General features: G+C 39.8%; 1 protein-coding gene across 1 annotated transcript; it reads right to left on the bottom strand.

Annotated features, from left to right (window-relative positions):
* Nucleotides 1-45: 45 nt before the first annotated feature.
* On the bottom strand, nt 46-11,923 carry LOC117425606 (solute carrier family 2, facilitated glucose transporter member 5-like). Its single transcript, XM_058993207.1, is given in 13 exon segments — nt 46-391; nt 690-817; nt 1,046-1,121; nt 2,766-2,867; nt 3,219-3,329; nt 3,864-4,051; nt 4,333-4,458; nt 4,562-4,714; nt 5,328-5,367; nt 5,370-5,454; nt 5,651-5,811; nt 6,461-6,559; nt 6,908-11,923. Coding segments are annotated over 13 exon segments (1,560 nt in total). The 5' UTR covers nt 6,953-11,923; the 3' UTR covers nt 46-145.
* Between the last annotated feature and the right edge of the window lie 2,481 nt (nt 11,924-14,404).

The following is a 14,404-nucleotide window of genomic DNA, read 5'->3' as shown; positions in this document are numbered from 1 at the left end:
TATCCTCTAAACACGAAGACACTCGGAAAAACAAAGAAGTTCAGTCTTGTTGTATCTAGTTGTTTGTTTTTTTATTCTGGTGTATCAAACTCAACCATGAAATCATTCAGAGCCTGAAAGACTGACCCAAACTGCTAGTCTCGCACTAGAGTCTGCGGGCCATGTCCACGGCCCCCTCCTTTGTGTCCGTCTTGCTGTTCATTGGTTTCAGGTCATTAACAGTGGAGCTCCCGGACCCAACAGCAATTTCAGTTTTGTTCCTCTTGGCAAGCAACTGGCTGACTTCCAGGAAGGTTTTGTTTTTGGTTTCCGGAACAACGATAAAGATGTAGCCCAACGTTGCCAAGCAGATGGCACCGAATATGATAAAACTGAAGGTGCCGAGCCCCTTCTGAAACGACAGATAGACACGCCTCGTAAATCTGCTGGATAATCGTGGTACAGCCAAGTGCTTTAATGCGTTGAAGTGAATTATGCAGATCTGTAGTAATAACACATCAGCATTTAAGAAACAAAAGACATGAAAAACCTTATTTGCCCTCAAAGGTTTTTCTACACTGGTTTTCTCCCCAGCGTTTTCCAGCCCTGCGGTATCACCTTGGGATTGCATTATTCACCTGTACTGGTACGCATCCCTTGCCCTTGCCTGCAGAAAGAAGCACATGTCTTCCAGTAGACATGCTAGTTACCTCCATGAAGGGGAAGACCAGGCCCACAGTGAAGTTAGAGAGCCAGTGCACTGAGCCGGCCACCATGAACGCAGCTGGTCTGGAAGACTGGCGGAACATCTCAGTGGTCACCACATATGGGATTGGACCTTACGGAAAGAAACATTGACGAAGCTACTAGAAGCTGTGTGCCTACAGTGAAATATGGACTGTGCAATGTCCACAACACTTACATAATAAGATTACCCAAAAAATACATAAATCACGAGTCACTGACATCTTCTTTACAAGTTTAGTATTGACACAATGAAGCAGACATCCACCCACGTTGCCATTTACTTCATTCTCCTAAAAGAAGATATAATATAGTTACTTACTGGGTCCTATTGCATGTCCAATAATATAAACAATTACACAAGCAATGCTCAGGTAAGGCATCCACTCAGCATCACCCTGCAAATAAAATAGTACAACAGTTTTAATACAGCACATACTTGAAAACCTCTCCCTAACCCACGGCAAACGCCACTTCAGTTAACATGCCTGGATTGGAAGCCATAGCACCGTTCTGGATGTCCAGAGTGATTTTAAACTGCAAGGAGCAGATTGTCAGCCAGGCATTTTGCAACCTGTTAACTATTATACTGCACTCAAGCCTCTCTGTAACAATCCTCTGGAAGCAGAAGCATGCTGTGCATAATAACAAAGAGCTTGTAATAAGGATTTTAATATGCTTTGGCGTAGAGACAGTAATAAAGTTTTTTTTTTTTTATTTAAATCAGAAGAATGGAAAACACTCATGACAGGATGCCAGTTTATAAATGTTTCCCTCGCTAAGCAGGCCGATGTCATGAAGTACAGATTTCATCTGCTGTACAGAATGAAACGCTTCAGTATTTAACAGGGCTGAATAATTCAGCGGCTGCAGACAAAGCTTTTAGTTTTGTTGTGCTTTTATACGAGTACTGGAAGTTTGCACAGGTTGGCTCAATGGTACAGAGCACTCATAAAAATGCACAGCACAGCTGCCCTTAGTCACAAACCAGTGGTTTTTAAAACATCAGGTATTTTTAAGGGTCTGCAAGGAAGAAGGTACCGGTACAGATATTTTATAGAGGCCGACTTGTCTTAGATACGCTTTCAGAGTTTAGCTGCAATAACATTTATAAGAGGGGATATAAAGTATGTGTAGATTTATTAAGCACCAGTACTCAGTTTTGCTGTTTGCTCGATTCATTTCTAGGACATTACCATAAAACAACATTGCCTTTTTTAGTAAACACTTTCGTTTGATTCATTATTGAAAACTGACTTTAACTAAATAAAATATATACACAGCTATGGCCACAGGTTTTGCATCACTCTATAGAGTGTGGAGTAGTGGTTAGGGCTCTGGACTCTTGACCAGAGGGTCGTGGGTTCAATCCCAGGTGGTGCTGCTGTACCCTTGAGCAAGGTACTTTACCTAGATTGCTCCTGTAAAAACCCAATTGTATAAATGGGTAATTGTATGTAAAAATAATGTGATATCTTGTAACAACTGTAAGTCGCCCTGGATAAGGGTGTCTGCTAAGAAATAAATAATAATATTGAACTAATTAATTTTGCTTCATAAAGTCAAATGAAACTTGCTGAATAATGTTACATTAACATACTGAATTACATACTGCTTTGTAGTTTTCCATATACTTAACGAAAAACTGACAAAAATTTAAAAATGTGACATTTCAAAATGTAACATGAAATACTGTACTACCATTATGGCTTCCGGTAGACTTTTGCAATATCATTTCGTAATTTGTTTGATGCTAAATAAAATATCTAAATTATGTTCATATAGTTTTTAAATGATATCTCAATCCTAAAATTCTAGGTGATGCAAAAGTTGCATAGTTGTATATACGTATGCAGCTTAAATAAGGCCTGTTTGACTCTCTACAAGTGTATGTGAGTCTCTATGTCTTTAAAATGACAGAGAGAGCATTTTTAATGATTCCTTCCCATTGCTGTTTTAATGTTTATAATAAACCCCGTATTCATGCTTATCATTTGGAAGTTTGACACTCTGCATTCCATTCCGGGAAATGTTTTCCGCACCTGGAGCGTGAGAGCGATAGTCAGGACCACACAGGCAGCGCCACAAATCCCAAAGCCAATCAGGAGGAGGAGCTTCCTTCCTGACGCTTCCACAATGAAGACCTGGGGGACAGGAACACAAGGTTCATGAAAGTGCTCCTCCCCTTTCCCTGCCTTTATCGACTACAATTAGGTTTGATCCTGGCAATCCGGAGTCACCTTTGACCTGGACCTCAAGTGATCACTTTGCTTTACAATAATGGTACAATGCAACAGTCATCAAAGTGCAGTACTGTCCACGTTTCTGGTCAATGGACAATGCAGCTGACATCATGAGGGGAAAAAACTCATGCAGGTATTTCATTATGTGATTTCAATGCGTGAACAAAGCATGCTAGGTTTTACTGCTATTTACTGTAATAGTGCCAAAGCGCTGTGACAATGCCATTGAGATTCAATAAATATACAACTTACAGCTGCTATAGTCATGAATACATTTACTGAACCTGTTCCCACTGTGACATATTGGACATCACTCTCCTTCACACCAGCGGATCCATAAATGCTATCAGCATAGTAATAGATCTGGAAAAATAAACTCTGGGTTAGTTGAAATCACCAATGCTTAAACTAGCAGGATCTGTATCATTGTACGACAGACGGTCTAGTAGTTAATGTTCATTAAACAAAATGTGTAACCATAAAAGGACCACACATTCTCATTCCACATGTTAACTTGATATCAGTGTTGTAATTCAAATATACAGAGGCCAACTGGACTTTGAGACGTGGTTTCATTCTTGGAGAGCCCTACACAGCATCCAAAAGTACTTTGAAATAACAAACCTGGATGAGGATTTCTGTTGCTAGCATTTACTGTAAATACTAACTAATATTCTCTTTATTTTTGTCATACATTCAGGCACACATTGAAAGGTTAGCGGTAGTAGATGACGCAGTGTATTGGCCCACAATAAGCAGACAGTCGCAACAAAGTCACGGCAAGTTTCCATGGAGAGGAGAAGGGTGTGGTTTAAACTGGAAACCTTAAAAGACACACCTTAACAAAAGATGTTCATTGAAATGTAAGAAAAATAGTGGGTCTGGTTCTCTACCTACAGCATTGACCCCAGACAGCTGCTGTCCCATGTTCATCACAGTGATTGAAATGAGCTGCCAGCGCAGGGACGGGAAGGAGCAGAGGTTCAGAACTGACAGGCGTCCTTCAGCCTTCTCTGACTGCTCCTCCAGACGCATCTCCTCCATTTCACTGTCCACGTCCTCCCAGCCTCTCAGTCTCTGTAAGGCTGAAGAGCAACGGAGAGGAACACCCATTACCAGGCAGTATCCTCTCTGTTCTGAACAATATAGGAAATTTTCAGACAGAGAGAGTTCTGAAAGGTGTTGTTTGTTATAATGAGAAACCTGGTTAATGGCCATAGGTGTCATCTTAGACATCATAAAAGTTAATGAATACCTCTTAACCACCTGAAGGCAAATAAAATGTGCCAAACTCCATTTGTATTCATACTTTAGAAGCCTATAGAAATAACAGTTGAAGGATTTAAAAACTGGTTTTGTAGTTTACCTTTTCTTGCCTTTTCCTCATCGCCTTTCTGGATCAGCATGTATCTTGGACTCTCGGGGAAAAAGGGCAAGAAAACGAGTTCTATAACCGCAGGAATGCCAGTGAGAGCGAGCATTAGAGTCCAGCCTGTCGGACAGACAGACAAAGCAATCACCACAGACTGCGCAGGGCGGAGAACATCAAGAGCTATCAGTAGACCTGATTGTAAGTTACTGTATGCACAGCTCACCTCTGGTGTTGCCCAAAATGCTCCTAATCCCAAATATCTGAGCCACCAGGATGCCGATGGTAATGAAGAGCTGGGGCACAATGCCGATGGCGCCCCGCAGGTTCTTTGGGGAGATCTCACCCAGGTACATGGGAACCACATTGGAGGACAGGCCTACAGCATATGGAGGAATATTTGGGGTTGAGCAGTTTGCTTATCGGTATGAAACTATGTTCTTGTTAAATGCATGGAGTTCAAATCGCTGCCGCTCCTTTCTTCCAAGGCTATTCACGGGTCTGGCCCTGTCTGTTTATTAGAGTTACTTATCCCCTAGGAACCGGCCCGTCCTTTGAGATCGCCACATGATGGTCTCTGAGTAATTCCAAGAACTTGGTTATAAACATGTGGCTCAAGGGCTTTTAGTGTTTGAGCTCCTTCATATTGGAACTCGCTTACATATCGTATCTGGAATGCCGAGTCTGTCAGTATTTTTATATCTAAAATATATGTCTTTGATTTGGCCTTTCACTAGCAAGCAGTTTGGAGCTCTTTTGTCTCACTTAGCTAACACCATCTCTCTTGCACTATTGATCAGATGCAATACAGATCACTGAAGCTCAATGAAGGTCCCCCTGCATTGGTTTATTCTGCACCCCCAGTCTAGTGTATATAAAAACCTGCCCCTTGCTTTCTCAAACTCACCGAGTGAAGTTCTGGCCTCTAATTGCGTATGACAAGCAGCAGAATTTTTCACAGTTCTCAGTTTTATATTCCTGCCTTGTCTCACCTGCACAGATTCCTACGAGAAAGCGCGCGGCAATAATGATTTTTCGTAAGACTTTGCTGCCTCACTTGCTCCCATCAGAACAGCAGGAACGATTGAAAAGATGTTATTAAACAGCAAGGTGCCCTTCCTGCAGAAAAAGAGAAAGAAAGCACACTTCCAGTTCAGCTATAGAAAGAGCTTTCCCAGCACAATACAGGGTTAGAGTGCTATAATCAGCTGTTTCCACCAATCTGATGTGGTGTGGCTGATAGGCATTTCATAACAGAGAACTAGAGCCTGCCTTTGTTTTCTAGCTATAAAATCAGAGGCCTGTCTATTCTTACCTTCCTAATTTATTGACCAGCGGAGCTACCATTAGTGATCCGAAGAATCCCCCTAATGGAAACATGGACACAGACAGAGACCACAGCAAGGTCAGGTAGCTGTCTTCAATGGGGTTTCCATAGCGTTCATAGTATGTCTGGTTGTAAAACTCCTGCATAACCTGCAAGGGATATGAAAAAAAACCCCATTAAGTTCAATTATTATTCCATTATGCACCATGAAGAAATTGGATTTGGAAGCCTTGGCAGTAAATTAGGCAGTGTTCTTCCGTAAGCTCTATTCACACCACTGCTGTGTAAAGAGTGAAGAAATATTTGGTGTAAATAAAATTGTATTATTATCCTTTACTATTTACACCTGTTGACATACCCCCAATATTTATTTTAATTGCATTATCCCAATTGTAGTCCCAACCCTAGCCTTAACCTCATTAAACTAGAAACTCTAACCCTAGCCTAATCATTATTAAGAGCTACATAACCTTTATACAGTCCACAAATGAATTTCATTTGCACAGCAGTGGTGTAAATAGCTTTTTCAATGGCCCATAATTACGCATATTTTATCACCTAAATCTAAAGTGTGTGTCACATCAATACAATATTTTACCAGATCAAGAGAAACGAACAGATTTTCTTAGATTTACAGCAAAAGTATCTCAGCTCAGCCCTTTGATCAAGGTGTGTTCACACAGAATGGAATTTGCATTTAAATTGTGTTTTCAATCCACACAGCTATGTTGCAAACGTATAACTTGGGTCATTTGGTTTGCTGACATGAATAACCTTGTTGAACAAAATGCATTTTACCGGAGCTGGCGAGTTGACAACAGCAACATTGTATCCATACTGGAAGGAAGATCCAAACGTGGAAATCAGAACGGCCAACGCAAGGACAAGAGTCAGCTTCTACAGAAAGGAAACACATGGTGTACCAACAGGTAGTCAATGAGGTGTCTGTATTCAATACAATATTACCAGTAATACAGCAACAAGTCTCCTGTTCAGTGCATTAAATACAATCAAACTTCAGAAATAAACCTTTCATCATAGATAGAAACCAATCTATAACATAGGGTTCATTATGTAATCTAATACACACACACACATAGTCAGAAGTGCTTCCAATGGCAAAGTGGCACAGGCAATATGAAATAGTGTTTACTTATCACATCTCAAATCGTTTTCACAACATTATGTGAACGTCATGTACAGTAACTTGTTAATCTTGCATTATGATAAATGAAGTTGACTCACCCCTTTCCTTTCGCCTGCTTTGTCCGAGATGTCTATTTCTTCCATGTTAGATGTCTGTATTTGCAGATGCAATCTGCCTGGACTCCACTAAAGTCAAAGGCTTACCTTGCGCACTTTGAACACTTAATCAGCACTGAAAGAATATTTAATGCTTCTTTGTCTGTTGTCAATAATATGACATCAGTGATAACTTAGATAATTATTTACTAGATACCCTTGAAAAAGATTTCATATTTATCAAACCTTGTTTTCTTAATTAATAATGCAATAATGCTTTGAAGAATTGTATGATGTAACCCCTCTTTTCTAGTTATTTTCTTCTACAGTATAAACCTGCTATGCTTACTCATAGCAAAAAAATAAAAATGCAGTATCACAAGGCCATCAGCCTTCCTATACTGATAACTATATATATATATATATCAATTCTGGGCATAGGCATTTGGTAATAACATATTGGCTTTGTAATTTGCACATAAGATTATCCATTAGTAACACCATTCTGCATTGATCTCTGAATACAGAGCAGCCTTGATTGCCCACAATGCAATTATTACAGCTCTCTTCTCCCTGGCTTCAGAGTTATTAGAAGGTTTTATGCAATGTTCATCATACCAGCACAGTGGGTGTTATTACACAAATATTGACTGGAGTTGAGGCTTACAATGGAAATCTGTAGCCCCGAGGGCTGGAAAAGTGACAGACTGGGCAGCGATGTTTAATGCTACTCTTGTTCACTGGAGGTTACTTATTTATCCCCAGGGGCTGAGTTTTCCACTCCAAGGTGAAAACTGCAATCACTATCTATTTATTATTATTTGTTTATTTAGCAGACGCCTTTATCCAAGGCGACTTACAGAGACTAGGGTGTGTGAACTATGCATCAGCTGCAAAGTCACTTACAATTACGTTTCACCCGAAAGACGGAGCACAAGGAGGTTATGTGACTTGCTCAGGGTCACACAATGAGTCAGGGGCTGAGGTGGGATTTGAACCAGGGACCTCCTGGTTACAAGCCCCTTTCTTTAACCACTGGACCACACAGCCTCCTTAAACAAATCAAGAACATTGAGGTGCTGCTGGGATCTGTTTACCAGGAGACTCGATAATGAATCTGTTATGAATCTTATTAAAACGTATTCATTTTGACAAATCTGCGATGCTCTGGCTGGTCTGCCATTCAAATAGGCGGTCCTTTTAATCCTAGCAGAGTTTGAGATTATTTTAATCATCCTGCTGCCAGAAATGATAGTAGGAGCATGCATTAGTGACAGCTCTAGGGCAAATTACACTATCAACAAGATCCGTGTTTTATCAACTACAGGGGAAAGCAGCATTTCGTTCTAAAATTGACCAAGGTTGTGGGACACTGTAGCTTTAAGTAAATGCAAGTGCAAGTTTCATATCCAGGCTGCTGGAGTTTATTTTAGGATGAAGTGATTAAATCGATATGGTTATGCAAATGAAATTCCCTGCCAGCACAATGGATGTACAGCTGACAAGTGTCAGCGCAGAACAAGTGCTAGCTTTTGAGCAGTAACTTTATTTGCCCAGTCAATAAATACTTATCAAATATTCGTGTAACAACAGTTTAGAATCCAAACAGTGAGTGAAACACAAACTCCACAAGTGAAAAGAGTACACTAAACTGGAGTGATATTTGATTTTTGTTTACTAAAATGTGAGCGATACATATTTTAACATTTTACTCAAATAGTAACTATGCACAAAATTCCAAAATGCAATACGAAAAAAAAAATACGAAAACAAAATACCTTAAAATATTAAGAAAACAACAATTTAACTAGAAGACTACATTTCCTATAAAAGAGAAACGTGAGTATCTAGGATCTATTGAGCCAAGGACTCTACCGATACCCAATAACATCACTTTTTTTTTTTTTTCGGAAAATGTAAACAGCATGGTGTCCTTGAGATGTCCATTTGATTTTCTGTGCTCTCCTGGAATGAGATAAATATGTTAATACACTGTATTTGTCTTTCAGCACCAGCATAGCTGCTGCTAGATGTATCGTACAGCAGTGTGACTGCATGGTGCTGTGAAACCGACTGCAACAGCAGCTAATTCAATGTTTTGTTAGGCTGAATGCTACAAGAAGACCTTGACGTGTGTGTACACTGCTCTTCACTATAAACTGATGCAGAGTCCAGGAAGCTCATCATCTATATGGATCAATCAGGTTTCTGCCAGGCTGCAAACACCTTGCTGGGTCTTCACCTGTCAGTCAATCACAGACAAAAACAACATTACATTATATCTAACATGATAATATGTGCCTTACATATCGGATTATGAATGTAAAAACAAATCTTACATTGTAAAAGTATGCCAAAAAAGAGATATGCTGCTTTAAATCACCAATTATTAAACATGTACAATGCAGGGAAGCAAATAAGACTCCCATTGCATAGCAGCGTGATCCATTCCTGGTTTTCCTAGGAGTTTACTAACACACATCAGAGCACATATTAAAACCTGGAATGGGTGGAACAGCTATGCAATAGGAGTCTTATTTCCATCCCTGCAACACAGGTACTGAAGTATAATTAAGAAGATCAGGTTTGAATCAAAGTAGGGTGTATTCATTTTCAAAACATTCAAGTGTCGTGAGTATTGCTGCTTTTAGAAAACTGGAGCAATGCATTTAAAATCCAAACCAAGTTAAAAAGATACCCTTCCCTCTCTCTCTGCCTTTTGGCATTAAAACATTACAATAATAAAAGCCTGGCTCGCTTCAAAGAGGAGTGAATATACCCAGAGCCGCTTTCAAAAGATAGTCTGTTTAATCTTTAATTAGCTCCCGAGATATAGGTCTTTTAAAACAGAATTAGCACAGATCCTCAAAAAAGAGCACCCTTCTCTCCTGCTGTTTCTACTAGTATATAGAAATGTCCTCTTTTCTCAGCTTTACATCATTGTAAAAACTGCATTGCATTGAACATGCATGCATGAAACATGATAATCAGTACATGTGTGTATGTATGAATGAATGAATGAATGAATGAATGAATGAATGAATACACTATCTCCAAAATATATTTATTCTGAGTGCTAAACACCCTTTCTTGTATTGAAGATCCCATGTAGTTTGTAGTCTGGAATATGCAGATACTGCAGACAATACAAAGGTTCTGCTGCTTCCTAGTTGCTAAGCACTTCATGTGTTGTGGTTAAATAAAACATTTTCCAGGATGCAGTAGTTTTTCAATAGCGTTTTATTTAAAATATATTTGCAAACCCTGAATTAGAGGAAAAAAAAAAAAACAACTGTAAATCTCTGCATATAAAAGAGGAACCATAACATAAATTCATTTTTAAAAACGTAACACTTATTCGTAAACTGCTTTTGTGGTGGTACCGGAGTCTTCACAAACGAACCTTGTCTTTATTCCAATGTAACAAAACAAGCTGCCTGGGCCGGCTGCAACGGCCTCCTGTACAAAGAGTGGGGGTCATAGAAAGAAAGCATTCTTTAAAAGGGAAGCCCTAGCATTTGCCCGGCTGTTGAAATAACAACATCAGTTTTCTGAAGCACAGCTGGCTTGACCAGATATCACAGGGCCTTTGCTCTGCTGGGGAAAGTCTGTCGTTCTCCTCTTGCAATGATTGTGTGCCATCTTGTGGGCCTCCTGGTGAATAAAAAGGGAAATGGCAACTCGAAAAACAAGAAATGTATTTCTAGAAGAGGATCTGGAATCGGAGAGAAAAAAAAGAAAGAAACACACACACACTCTGGAGTCAACAGCAGAAAGGTTTTCAGAAATAAATAAATAAATAAATAAATAAATAAATAAATAAATAAACCTCATTCAATCCTAGCAATAATTGAAAAGGGAAATACTATAGATTCTAGACACAACCCCAATCTACACAGTTATTCAGTAAAGTTCACTTTCTCTGTCAGTTCTGAAGTAAGGTTTGCTGTTTAGCTAAAAACTTGGAAGCAACACTGACCAAATAATCCAGTTTTCACTCAAGTATAACAACATTTCAAGATAACTGAACAGTGACCCCCTCCCGGCACGACAAACTCAAAAACATTATATCTGCACCAACCTGAAACACACACTTGTACTTCTACCCAGCCAGTGCTGTGGATTCTCAATAACATCGCTGATGAACATTTTTAATTAAGACCTTTATTGATTACTCCTTCTTCTCCCAGACTGCCCCTTTAAAATCAAAAATCTATTTGTCATTCAGTAAGCAAACCACTTGATAGATGGGAGGATATAAACCACTGGGATTGAACTGTACTAGGATGCCACCGTGAGTCGTTGACTAGATTTGAACTGGCTGCCCCTGGGAAACAGAAGACATACAGACTAGCTAATTGTAAAAAAGACACTACTGCCACATACCTTACAGAACAGACAGCCTAGTGAGGATGCACTGTACAGACCTCCAAAGAGGCACGCCTGCTTATCAAATGTCATTGTTGCATTTATAATGCAAAGAAACATGCTGCATTTCAGCAAAAGCTGATAGCCCTGCCTAACTGTAGCATGGAATACATTTTGTGTTTTTGGTGTAAATGCTATGTTAATGTGTTTTGCTCGTTTGATTTTTACAATGTTTGAATTTAGCAAAAAAAAAACCACAGCAACATAACCTTGCACTCTCCTGCAGTCTTTGCCGATTCCCTCATTCAACAAAAAGTCACATGACACTATACTGCAGAGCAGACGGAGACTGAAAAGAGCTTTACGGAAAGTCCGAAAACACTCTGAGCAATTAGATTTATGATTTACATTCAAATGCAAATTGAAGTGTTTTACCCTTTAACTTGTGCTGTGAAAATGCTGCCAAAATCCAGAAGGAGCCACCAGATTATGCCTTTCTAATGCACTGCAAGTTTTTCTCAACTAAGTGACTTACAGGATGAAATGCAGTTTAAATAACTGGGTTATTTTCATTACAACCTGCTCTAACGTAAGTCACGGGGAAGATTACTGTACACGGGGGACTTGTGCACCGTCATCACTTTTCCAGAGGAGAATATGAAGGGCACACAAGCTTACTGCCATCACTCTACAGAATTAAAACCACTTCTCCTCCTCATCTGCAGATTAAGCAACTATACTCCCTCGGCTGTCCTTTGTGTCATTAAATTAGTTTAAATGGTACAAAGGTAAATATATTCAGCAATTTTGTACTTTATTATTTTGTTTTTTAATAGACCCGTAGAGGTCAAAAGACATTTAACATATAAAACACAATAAACAGACAGACCTTTGATTGCAGCCTCTTCCTTTAAAAACTGTACCATTAACACCCATAGGGCTAATTAATGGTTAGAATCTTCCAAGGAATTAATGGAAGCTAGCGTTCCTCCTGACAATGAATTATACCTCGATCTGTTCTACAAAAAAATAATAATAATCTGGCAAAAAAGGAACTACTTTCATGTAAATAATAATAACAAGACTACAAGCAACAAAGGGAAAGTTAATCCTATGCATCCCCTTTTTTGTAAATCCTGTTTAGAACCAGATTCAATAAAGAACAATGCTCTGTAAAACGTTCTCAGTTCCACCACCAGAGGGAGCCCTGTCCCACCAAACCAAGAGGAAACTTCTATAATTCAGAAGGCAGTTATCTGCAGTAAATACCAGAATACATTGCTCTCTGTCAATGTGATCCATCAAGAAGCCTGCTGAATTAACAAGGTGCCCGGGTCATTTTAACAAAAAAAAAAAACCCCGCAAAGCACAGGGAGTTATTTGGAATACAAACAATTTGTATTACATTCAAAGGGCATAAAAAGGTATCTGTGTGAGTCGTTCTTTTGAGAGGGGATTTCAGAAAATACCAGCTAGCTTAATCGATGATTCTTGAAACTGTGGAGGGGCTATTTTTGTAATCGCTTTGTGTTCTACCTCGTACAGTAAGTAGATCACTGTAAATCTCTCCCACTGACGCACTATTTCAGGATTACATATCACTTCCTCAAAAATGTTGTTTTCAGAAAATTCTGAAACAAATACAGAAAGGAAACTGTGTGCAGCAGGCTTACCTCCAGACCACAAGGTCACTGGTTCAGAACTGGCAACACATACTGCAGTCAGTCAGCCTGGAGGTGTTCTTTGTTAACACTGAGCACAGTGCCCAAAGTAAAGCAAAAGACACAGGCCCCACTACCTCCGTCAGCTTCATCCGTTCTAGAATGATGTGTCTCTCTGGCTGTGTTCAAGAGCAGCAGTGTTTTGTTCCCCCCCTCAGTACTAACAGAAAAAATGATTTTGACAAGCATGAAATGAACCATGCACTGCACTTAATGTAATTCACCACATTATTAAATTCAAAATGATGTCAGCCCGGTGTGTGTTCCTCCACTCAAAGAAGTCTGTAAAATGTTAAACACGGCTTTGGATGGCGGATAAGTAGGGTTGAATAAGAACATGAAATGCAAAGAACGGGGGAACAGGGTAGCAGTACATAAACAGATACTCTCTTCAATAAACAGTAAGTAAAAATGCTTCAAGCGATTAAGAGAAGTGAAAGCAATCCCAGCATGAGGAAGCCCAGAGAGAAGCGTGGGGTGTGCTATCCTGCTGAGACAGCGCTGGGGCTGACCGAGGTTCTGTGCTCACAGGACGAGAGAACACATGCAGTCTCAGGTTTCGCAAGGCTGTGCAAACTGCTGGCTCAGGGGAGTGCAATCCATGATTTCAGCTGAATAGGAAACAAGACGTTCCTCAACTCAATCTGAAACTCTTAAAGCAATCACAAGGTCACACAACTAATCACTTGGCACGGTGCCAAATCCTGTACAAGCTGTTTGTTTGCACAGGCCATCCGTAGCTCTGATTTCACAGGAATGCAACCGCTTACCGGGGGGGGGGGGGGGGGGGGGGAGGGGAGGGTTGAGGCAGGGAGAGCAGTTGAAAAACTTTCACCCAGATTTAACAGCGGCAGGCTTCTGAAGCCTGGCTTCAAGTCCTTGGATTTCATTTGGCAGTGAGGGATGGGAGCACAAGTCTTTAGGTAGACAAGCATTTCGTGCCTTCATCAGTGTGAATGTAAATACTGAACCAGACAGGTGTATCTGGGTACAGGCTGAAACCGTGGTAAGGCCTTTAAAACCAGCAGAGAAATTTTTAAATAGCCATACCTTTACAATGTCAACCCTCTCTCTATGTATTAAACTGAAACCGAAATAATAAAGGAACATTATCATTTTGTGATTGTTGTTGCTTTCGAGAATTGTGGCTGGGTGGAATTGGTTAGTTCTGTTTTTAAGAAACATTTGTGGTGAAAGTTTACAAGAAAAGGGAACAATCCAAGTTAAGGTTTTATAACAGTCTGGGTCTGTTTAGTCTAATCTGTTCCGAACTGCATTTTCCAATAGCAGGGTGTCTGTTTCCTTTCTGTCTCAAGAAGAAATCTTAAATGGACAGTTAATACAACCCCAAGCAGATGGGATCATATTTCCACTAACCTACACAAGAAATAAATTTGCTTTGGCTTCATAC

Source organism: Acipenser ruthenus, chromosome 20 (genome assembly GCF_902713425.1).
Source record: "Acipenser ruthenus chromosome 20, fAciRut3.2 maternal haplotype, whole genome shotgun sequence".
Classification (NCBI taxonomy): Eukaryota; Metazoa; Chordata; class Actinopteri; order Acipenseriformes; family Acipenseridae; genus Acipenser; species Acipenser ruthenus.
Note: the sequence above shows the minus strand (reverse complement) of the source record. Positions and strands in the feature narration are given on the sequence as shown.